General features: G+C 40.9%; 1 protein-coding gene across 8 annotated transcripts in view; it reads left to right on the plus strand.

Annotated features, from left to right (window-relative positions):
• Positions 1 to 9365, plus strand: part of LOC131896067 (cytochrome P450 2C29-like) — a 60353-nt gene extending 50988 nt beyond the window's left edge. For all 8 annotated transcript variants that reach the window (XM_059246653.1, XM_059246673.1, XM_059246693.1 and 5 more), the window contains 2 exons: positions 3879 to 4020; positions 9295 to 9365. In XM_059246653.1, the coding sequence (XP_059102636.1) occupies positions 3879 to 4020; positions 9295 to 9365 (213 nt within the window). The remainder of the gene's footprint in view (positions 1 to 3878; positions 4021 to 9294) is intronic.
• Positions 9366 to 11238: the final 1873 nt, after the last annotated feature.

An 11238-nucleotide genomic window follows, 5' to 3' on the forward strand; every position in this document is an offset into this window, starting at 1 on the left:
CCATGATTTCCAGGGCAACTCCACAGTAGGCAGGGACATGATAATGATGCTTCCACAGCTGCTCCATCTTCCAAATTTTGTTTTGACAAATCTTTTGCATACATACTTCTGTGTGTATTTTCCAACTTACTGTTAAATTTTCCTGAAGACACTTTTGAAATTTTTATTGAGAGAAAAAAATCTCCAAATAATTGGAAAGAATTTATATCCTGAATGCTTTAACTCATCAAAAAGCTGCTATGTCATATGTTAGTTTATGCTTTCTTCATTCCCCCATAATGTAGCTTGTAAATATTTTCTTTAGAAATTTACTGAGTAATCCATGTTTTCTGATGATCATTTTCTAGAACTTCCACTTTTCTTTTGACCTGGTTAATACAAACAATTGATTCAATCATGGGTGATCTTTTTTATTTTAGCCCAAACTTATGTATAATTCTAATAATTACAGGTAATGGTTTATCTATAAATTTTTGTGGTGGAATTTCAAGATGTTTCCTGGCTAATATTTTTTATCTATATTTTTTATATTCTTGTCTTTTATTTCAGTTTATGTTATGATTGAACTGACTTATGAATTCCAGATAGCATTAATCAGATTTTTTATTTCTATGCTCACTAAAATTGAAAGTTTGTAAAAACAAATCAGGACATTAGGAACATGAGAGCAATAAGAAACTAGAAGAGTGCAGAGACAGATATCAGTCAATTAGGGTATGGATTCATGAAACTTTCCCAGAGAACAGATGAAGTTGGCATAAATATTATGAGAGAGATGACTGAATTAATAGGTCCAACTAATCTAATGCAAATACTTATTTCATTTCTTATCAATTTTTTCCTGTCAATTCTGATGTCTTTAAAAAATTTGAAAAATGTTTTAATTAGATTAAGATGTGCCAAAAGATATTCCTGAAATATGATTTATGATTCTTATTATTGGGGTCTATGCACAGTATAACAACATTTAGTTTAAGTCCTTATAGCTAAATGGTCAATAGACTGAAGAATGAAACAGGAATGACCTGTGTCCTAGAGCCCCTTGCCATGATTACAGTCTTGCTTGAGGCAAGTATTGCATCTGCTTAAAGCTCATAATCCTGTATCTCTTGGCTGATGGCTCATGATGTGACTGTTCACTTTGGATCTTGAGAACTGAAATAGTATTCCTTCCCATACTGGAACTGCCTGATACAGAAATAATCACGACTTTATGGTTGACTCTACTCTCTTAGAAATCTGGTGAGTAACTTCTTTACCAGAACACGTTTAGTTCAGTTGATATGAAAATACAGGATACGATCTCATGAAAGCTTTGTTGAGCACATGCCAGGCACCTGGGGTCTGTGGTGATGATGTCCATGGCCTGTGTCAGCATGAGGGTCACTGGAACCATGTTGTTCTGAGCAGGCCCCACCCTTGACTGCCTCTGGGATGGTGGGCCTTGTCCCTTGCTGGATACAGCAGGAGATAAGCTGGCCCTATCCCTCAGGGGAGATCTAACCCTTGCACTCAGGAAGAGTGGTCCCACCCCTCACCGCAAGTGTGTACCTCACCTGTGCACACTAGGGGCAGCACACTAGAGCTGATCCTGTGGTTGGGGGATGCAGGTGAGCCGACCTTGAGGGCATGAGAGCAGGAGAGCTGACCTCACCATCTCTTGGTCTGCCCTCCCCCATTACCACCTGTGGCAGGTGAGAGAGCTGGGCCCAGGGTTGCAAGAGTGGGAGAGCTAGCCTTGACCCTCACTGGCTGCAGCACACTAGAGAGCTGGCTCTGCTTCCTGTTGTCAGGGATACAGGAGATCCAGCCCTGAGGGCATGAGAGCAACCGAGCTGACTCCACTCCCCTGGTCTACCATATGGTGACATGGGTGAGGGAAAGGTGCCCTCCCTGCTCTGCCCCTTGCTATCTGTGGCAGGTCAGAGAGCTAGCCCCAGGGTCACAAGAATGAGAGAACTAGCTGTAGACAAAATTCTAAACAGTCTTATTAAATAAGAAACACAGAGCCAAATACAGGGGTGAAGGCCGTAGAGATCAGAGAAATAGTGAGAGCCGCCAGCTGACCTTAGCTCACTCACCACACCACCGCTGTAGCTTCCCAAGTGAACCAGCTTCTTCCTTTCTAACCTGTGCCTTTATTGCCTTGCTGTTCTGCCTTCTCATTGGCTCTTAGCCCAGCCACCTCACTTCCTTGTCACTGCCTGTCTGTACAGACCTCCAGGTCTTTATGGTTGGTACTGGGATTAATTCTTGAATGTTCTTGATAAGTTCTTGAATGCACAGAGACTCTGCCTGCCATTGATCAGATTAAGGGCATGTGCTACCATTACCTAACTTTTTGTTTATGGCTGGGTATCTATGTCCCCTGATCTCCAGGCAAACTTTATTTATTAACATACAAATAAAATATCACCACATTTCAGCACAACAATCAGGAGAGAAGGCCCTGCACCTTGCCTGGGCAAAACAGTAGAGCTGGCACTGGTGATTTAAATGTGGGGGACCCAGATCTGAGGGTCTGAAAGTAGAACTGGCCCTGCTCCTTGCTGTAGGCTGAATTTGGTGAACTAGCCTAGGCAGTGATGGAGAGCTTACCTGGCCCAGGTAGTGATGATGAGGAAAAGCTAGTGGGCTGACCAACCCAGCTACTACCCAGGCCCAGAACCAAGGCTATGAGTTGATGCACCCCAATATCCATCAAATCTACAAACTGTTAGAGCATGTGAAGGGTACAAACCTACAGATCCAAAACAGCAGGATCTCCATGACACAGAACAACAGGATATCCAAGAGGAGCCCCAGTAAGAGCCCATTGTCAGTGATATAGCAGAAACCAGAGGCCCTTAGCCAGACCAGTGACTCATGGCAATGAACACTTGCAAGTAAAGATGAATGAAATGGACTAAAGAGCAAAATGTTGACTCAATGGGCCACACTACAGCTTCCATGACAAGATTCTTTTTTGTTTTGTTTTTTTCTTTTAAATTTGGTTTTGATTTGAGGGGAGGTTGAAAGGGCAGAGGACAGATGTAAGGGGACACAGAGAAAAGTAGGGTCAGACTGCATGATGTGAAATCCTCAAAGAATCAATAAAAGTTAAAAAAGGAGAGAAATTTGAGAGTGATAGGGGTCAGTATGTGTATTAACTGAAGAAAACTTGGAAGCACCAGCACAAACTATTTACATACATGTTCAGAACAATTTTTATTTAGCTGTTACATAGAGAACATGACTATCATGACATATTTAATATCTCTCCTCTTTCCTGTCCCATTTCATTAGTACCCTTCACCCCACAAATAGTCTCCTTTTTGCTTTTGTTGGGTGTGTACGTGAGTGTGTATGTGTTTACATACACAGATTCTATATATGAGAGTAGACTCTTCTTTATATGACATGTAATATCTACATCTACCACGAATCACATGCAAATGATAGAAAACTATCATATCAGACTCTTTAGATTTTTGTTTGTATACTTTCATGAGTGATTTCCTGTTCCACAAACATATAATACTGCACTTCAGTTGCAATCATAATCCATGTGACCTGTGAAAACCAGATGATGAACCATGTGAGAGCAGCAGATGGTGGGACACACATGTCCAAATCTGAGGAAATCAAGAACAGACTTGAAATAATTAGCACCAAACATCCAAGTACTGACTTCAGATGTCACTGGAGGCATGGTAACTACATCACTGTAAATGGGTCTCGGACTCCTTCCTGCTCCTTACATGCTGTGTGCTGAAATGTTCCTGCTCTTCTTTTCACTTAACCCTGTCTAGGGATTGGAAGGTGAAGTAGGTTATTTCCCTTATGCATTTAGGTCAATGATTTCTTTGTACCTGTGTCTCTGTGTTTGTTGTTTGCAGGGAACAACCATAGTAACATCACTGTCGTCAGTCCTGCATGACAGCAAGGAATTCCCCAACCCAGAGGTATTTGACCCTGGACACTTTCTAGATAAGAATGGAAACTTTAAGAAAAGTGACTACTTCATGCCTTTCTCAACAGGTAATAGAAATTTATTTCCATGGCTTCAGTGACATGAGGATCTGTGTGAACTTATGCAGTATCTCCCAAGGGTCTAAGTTTTGAATAATCGGAAGCATGACTTCCTTGATGATGAGATTGCTGTGTTAAGATCAAATTTTGAGCTCTGAGGGGGAAAGATTGGATGGAGATATCCCATGTAGAACTTAGTGTTCCTAGGTCTCTCTCTCTCTCTCTCCATGTCTGGTTGTGGGTCTCTGTGTTTTTTCTATTTGGTACAGGAGGAAGCTTTTCTGATGATTGCTGAATAAGACACTGATCTATGAGTATAGTAGAATATCATTAGGAGTTGTTTTTATTTTTATTTATTTATTTATTTATTTATTTATTTATTTATTTATTTATTTTTTACTTTTTTATTTTTATTTTTTACTTTTTTATTTTTAAAGACCAATAGTATTTGGTTTTATCATAGGTCTCTGGGCTGTATTTTTTCTGGTTCTTGGTCACAAAAGCAGTGTCAGATACAGGTTCTGCTGTGGGATAATGCTCTTGTACACTGTAAAGATTTGTCACTCCTATTGGTTTAATAAAACATAGAGTGACCAGGCTAGGAGAATTCTGGGAAGAAGAAAGGCAGAGACAGAGTCTCCAGCTGGATACAGAGGAAATAAGATGAGAATGTTAAACTGAGAAAAGGTACCAAGCCACATGGCTAAACATGGACAAGAATTATGGGGTAATTTAAGCATAAGAGCTAGTTAGTTATAAGCCTGAACAATAGGCCAAATAGTTTATAATTAATATAAGCTTCTGTGTGTTTATTTGAGACTGAATGGCTGTAGGGCTGGGTGGGACAGAAACTTACATCTACAAGGTTCCATCTTGTGGAGTGGGCCTTAAATCAAATCAAATATTGGTTAGTTACTCCCTTAAGATTTATGTTACCATTGCCCTAGCATATTTTTCAGGAAGGACAGCCTTGTAGATCAAAGGTGTTGTAGCTGAGTTGGTATATACATTTCTCCTTTGGTAGCCTGCAGAGTACCTTCTTGTACCAAAGACAATAGAACAGAGGGGTGAAGGTTATATGTAGGCATCAACCTCTCCATGAGTTGTGTGGGTGTTGTCTTCATCAGTGGGGTCTTGCTGTCAGTTTGCGGAGAGCAACCTATTTTCTTGGCAACAGCCTGAGTTGTTTAGAGATTTTCATGGGACCCCTTTGGCCAAAAACTCAATTGGATGTAACTCAGTACTGGTACTGGAAGCTTCACCTTCATATATTTTAGGAAGTTTCTACTGATTAGGTTTCTATATTACAACACAAATGCCTCTCAATTCTATCTGTCTCTCCCTGCAGTCCCTCTCCTTTCCCACCTGATCCTTCTGTTGGAGTCCCCCCATCCCCAGTCCACCCATGAAATCTATTCTATTTCTCCTTCCCAGATTCATGTGTGTCCCACTAGTACCTTTCTTTATACCTAATCTCTCTGGGTCTATGGGTTATAGTTTGGTTATCATTTACTTAATGGACAATATGTACTTAGAGTGAATAGAGACCATCTTTCTGGGTCTGGGTTACCTCACTCAGAATTACTTTTTCTACTTCCATTCATTTGCTTCCAAATTTCTTGATATCATTTTGTTTTTAACATCTGAATAATACTCCATTGTGTAAATGTAGCACATTTTCTTTATCAATTCCTCTGTTGAGGGACATCTAAGCTGTTTTTTAACTTCTGGCTATTATGAATAGAGTGTCAATGAACATACTTGAGTAAGTGTCTCTGTGGTAGTGTAGAGTCCATTGCATATGTGTTCAGGAGCGGTGTCTTAGGATTACTAATGCTGTGATGAAACATCATGACCAAAGGAAGTTGGGGAGAAAAAGGTTTTATTTGGCCTATACTTCCACTTTATAGGCTAAAGAGGTATTAATTACTGGCTCACTTCCTCTACCATGCTTAGCCTGCTTTATTACAGAATTCAGGGCCTCCAGCTTATAAATAACACCAATCACAATGGTCTGGGCCCTCTGCCATCTACTATTAATTGAGAATGCCTACAGGCTTGCCCATGGCCAGATCTTATGGAAGCATTTTCTTCATCAAGATTCACTCTTCTCATTTGATTTTAGCATATGTCAAATTGACATAAAACTATCCAGCACAAGTGGTATATACAGCTGGACCTTGAAGTAGATTGATTCCTATCTTTCTGAGGAACTGCCACACTGGTTTCCATAATATATATATATATATATATTTTAACTCTTAGGGGGCCTGTCACCCAGCTCCCAAATAATCACAGGAAGACTTATTCTAATTTAAGAATGCCCAGCCTTAGCTTGGCTTATTTCTAGTCAGCTTTTCTAATTTAAATTATCCCATTACTCTTTAATTATGTTTTGTCTTTGGGCTTTTCACTTTTATTCTACATATCTTTCTTTCCTTCTTACTCTGTAGCTGGCCCCTGGTGTCTTTCTCTGCTCCTCTCCTCACTCCTCCCTCTCACTTCTTCTTCCCTAGCCTAGATTTCACCTTCTGTTTATTCTCTCTGCATGCCAGCCCCACATATCCCTTCTCCTGCCTAGCTATTGGCCATTCAGCTCTTTATTAGACCAATCAGGTGTTTTAGACAGGTAAAGTAACAGCTTCACAGAGTTAAACAAATGCAAACTGAAAGAATGCAATACATCTTTGCATCATTAAACAAATATTCCACAGCATAAATGAATGTAACACATCTTAAACTAATATTACTCAACAATAATGGCTGTACAACTTTGCATGCCCAGCAGCAAGGGTTGAATCTTCCTCTTGCTCCATATCCTCACCAGCATGAGCTGTTGCTTGTGTTATTGATCTTAGTCATTCTGAGAAGTGCTATTTTACCTTCATCAGAGTAGCTGTGCTTTAAACTACTAGCAGCTGGGCCACTCAGGCCATGGGTTGGGGGGAATTCTGTTCCCCCAGACAATAGCTCTGTTGCTGCCATTAAAGGTAGCTTTAACTAAATGTCTATCATTCTAATAAAACTCAAGATTCAAAGTCTAGGGTGAAACTTGTTAGCTCAGAAAGTTAGAGAAGAAACTGACTTTCTCTCTTTACTGGTGTCCCCAGAAGCCTCTCTCCTTCCACACCACCCCAACTAAAACAACAACAAAAAACATTCTGCACTCCTCCCTACTACTTCCTGAAAACTAGCTGCTAACCCCACCTCTCTGAGTCCAGGTTAATTTTATTAAATTAATGTAAATACGACACATTTTTACATAGTTAAACAAATGCAGCATAAACAAATGTAAAACATCTTTGCCTAGTTAAACAAATATTCTACAACAGAGAGGTATAAGATGGAATTCCAAAGTAGTTTTGATTTGCATTTTTCTGATGACCAACGATGTTGATGTCTTTCTTTAAGTGTTTCTCAGCCATTTGAAATTCCTCTATTGAGAATTCTCTGTTTAGATCTGTACTCCATTTTTAATTGGATTATTTGTGTCTTTTTATATCTAGTTTCTTGAGTATTTTATATATTTTGGATATTAGTCCTGGACTGGATGTGGAGTTGGTAAAAATCTTTTGATATTCTGTAGGCTACCATGTCATCTAAATGTCCTTTGCCTTACAGAAGCTTTGCAGTTTCGTGAGGTCCCATTTATTAATAGTAGAACTCAGTGCCTGTGTTAATGGTGTTCTGATCATGAAGTCTTCTCCTGTGCCAATGAGTTCAAAGCTATTTTCCACTTTCTCTTCTATCAGTTTCAGTGTAACTGGTTTTATGTTGAGGTCTTTGCTTCATTTGGAGTTAAGTTTATGCAAGGTAGTAAGTATGGAACTATTTGGATTTTTCTGCATACAGCCAGCCATCTAGTTTGACAAGCATCATTTTGTTGAAAACAATGTCTTTTTTTCCCCAGTGTGTTTGCATATAAGAGCCTGTTATATGCAAACAGGCTGTTTTGAGATCTTTTTCCAGTGCTTCAGCTATGTTGGAATATTCAGTTCTGTTGTGGTAAGGTTGCTGGACTCTGGTGGAGACATATTGTACTGGTTGCTATTGGATGTGATTTTAAACTGGCATCTAGGCATACTGAGAAGACTATACTAGTAGGTGCTGACACCTCATTTTGTCTTTGTTGGATGGGTGTTTTGTTTATTGATTTCTGTTACCTCTCTGGTTTTTATGAGAGCGTGGTGGCATTAATTGATTACTTTCTACCTGCTTCAAAGAACTCGACAGAACAGGAAAAGAAATGCTTGCCGTTTTAAGATATGGTTTTATTTGTTTTTGATTTTCATACATGTGTCCAATCTCTTTTGATGAAAGCCACGCACACTACTTCCTTCCACTCTTTGCATTACTCCCAGAAGCACTCTCTCTCCCATCTTCATCTACTCTATTTTTAACCTACTGATTACACTCTTCGCTTCTAGTAAATTCAAGGATCAATGACATTCTCACAAGCATTGATAACACACCTGAAACCACATCCATGATGAAAACTTATTCTCTGTCTCTTAATAGCTATAAACAGCTAATTGCTCCTCAGTTGGAGGTGAGACAGTGTGAGCACATTCCCAGTCCTTGCTGGAATTTTGGCTGGGGGAGGCCATGTTTTCACTGGTAAGGATGGGCTGGAGAGATGGCTAGCCAGTTAAGATAACTTGCTGCCATTACAACAGACCTGAGTCCAATGCCCAGCACCCATCTTGGGCAGCTGACAATCATCTATATCTCTAATTCCAAGACATCAGGAGCAATCTTCTGGGCTCTCTGGAAAACTGACTTTGACATGCTCATTGTCCCACACAGTATACACATGATTACTTATTTAAAAAATAATGAACTACTGAAGCAGGATGTTTTCTCTTAGTTCAGAATGCAGGAAAGTATTAGATCACATGAGATCATGGAATCCTTGTAGATCTGGCATCACACCATAAGGTGATCACACAGTTTCCTGATGCTCCACCAACCAGGATGCTTGTCATAAATATTGACTCTTCATACATGCAGTATGTGTGCTGAGGCTATTTTGATAACAAGCTCATAAACCATCCTTCAGTCTCACAGATATTCTGATGACAGATATGAGCAACCAAGCTGATAAGGACTTTTGTATGATTCATTTCTTAAGACTTTATGTTACTTAAATGTTACCCACTGTTGTCTATTTGCTTAACTATTCATCCATACATCTAACCACCCATCCAGTTACAAACACAGGGCATCTCATACTCACTTATGTACAAGGCATGGCTACCTTTTTTTTGTCTCTTTTCCCTCCAGGAAAACGGAGTTGTGCAGGAGAGGGCCTGGCTCGCATGGAGCTTTTTCTGTTCCTGACCACCATTTTATAGAACTTCAAGCTGAAGTCTCTGGTTCATCCAAAGGACATCAATACGACCCCAGTGGTCAATGGTTTTGCTTCAGTGCCTCTCCCTTTCCAGCTCTGCTTCATTCCTGCTTGAAGATCAGATGCCTGTTGTATTCGTTTATGAAATCACCCCAAGGCCTACACTTACCACTTTCCCAGCAGGGGACACTGTGTCCTTCCCCCTTCTCACAGCTTCTGTTCTCTCATTGCCCAGGGACATCAGTTCTCTTTTTTGCAGTCTCTGAAGTCACTGCATATATATATCTGCCATTGTATATTCTCTATAACACTGTTAATATTCCTGGTAACTCACATGAATCTAAACCTAAGCTATTAACATGGATTTCATGTAAAACAGATAAATTCCTACCACGAAAAACAGATAAATAAAAAAATTCACAGTCACGTGTATCTTCTGCATGTTCTTGATAAAAACATTTTCAGATCCCTGGGCACCAGCCACTCTGGGGAAGACCTGCCCAACTTGGCCCCAGGTTCTGGTCACCGGGCAGGTTCCCCTTCTAGCCCCACCGGGAAGGATCCCCTTCTCCAAGACCCCTGGCAGACCCTGCAGTCTCCACACCCTGCCCCCATGCCATCTGCCTGAGCCCCAAGCCTCTTCCTGAGACTTAAAGGCCGGCCCCCAGCTCCCAGCTCCCGTCTTGCCCTGGACTTCCCTTCTGAAGCACAGGTGAGTACCCTAACTTGCCCCCGACCCCATCCCTGGGCACCAGCCACTCCGGGGAAGACCTGTCCAACTTGGCCCCAGGTTCTGGCCACCAGGCAGGTTCCCTTCTAGCCCCACCGGGAAGGATCCCCTTCTCCAAGACCCCTGGCAGACCCTCCAGTCTCCACACCCTGCCCCTACACCCATCCGCCCGAGCCCCAAGCCTCTTCTTGAGACTTAGAGGCTGGCCCCCAGCTCCCATCTTGCCCTGGACTTCCCGTCTGGAGGAGAGAGAGAGAGATAGAGATAGAGATAGAGATAGATAGATAGATAGAGAGAGAGAGAGAGAGAGAGAGAGGAGAGCTCCCATCCTCCCCCAGACTTCCCTTCTGAACAAGAGCTCCCATCCTGCCCCGGACTTCCAATTTGGACAAGAGAGCTCCCATCTGTACAAGAGAGAGAGACTTCCTGAATCTGTCAGCTCTGTCTGAACCAAGTGTGTGGATAAGGCCAAGAATGAACCACAAGGAGATGGGCAGACGTCAAGGCAGAAACACATACAACAAAATGAATAGCAATACACCATCACCAGGCCCTAGCCCTCCTCCAACACCTAGACCTGAACATCAGAAATTGGAAGAAGCAGAAGAAAATAGCCTTATGAATGTCATCATGAAGAAGCTAGAGGCTCGTGTAGAGGAAAAGACAAAAAAATGTGAAGAACACTGTAAACAACTAGAGGAAAGGGCAAAAAAATTAGAAGAAATCAATAAAGTCCTGGAAGAGAACAATAAAATACTGAAAGAAAATCAAGAAAAATCAATGAAAAAAATGAAGGAAACAGTCCAAGACCTGAAAAGGGAAATAGAAAAAATGAAGAAGACACAAACAGAGGGAATGCTGGAAATAGAAAATCTGAGAAAACGATTGGGAACTTCAGATGCAAGTATAATCAACAGAATGCAAGAGATGGAAGAGAGAATCTCTAGCATTGAAGATACAATAGAAGAAATAGATTCATCAGTCAAAGAAAACACTAAAGCCAACAAAGTCATGACCCAAAATGTCCAAGAAATTTGGGACACCATGAAAAGACCAAACCTACGAATAATAGGGGTAGAAGAAGGAGAAGAATACCAACTCAAGGGCACAGAAAATATATTCAACAAGATCATAGAAGAAAACTTTC

The sequence above is a fragment of the Peromyscus eremicus genome, chromosome 1 (assembly GCF_949786415.1).
Source record: "Peromyscus eremicus chromosome 1, PerEre_H2_v1, whole genome shotgun sequence".
Classification (NCBI taxonomy): Eukaryota; Metazoa; Chordata; class Mammalia; order Rodentia; family Cricetidae; genus Peromyscus; species Peromyscus eremicus.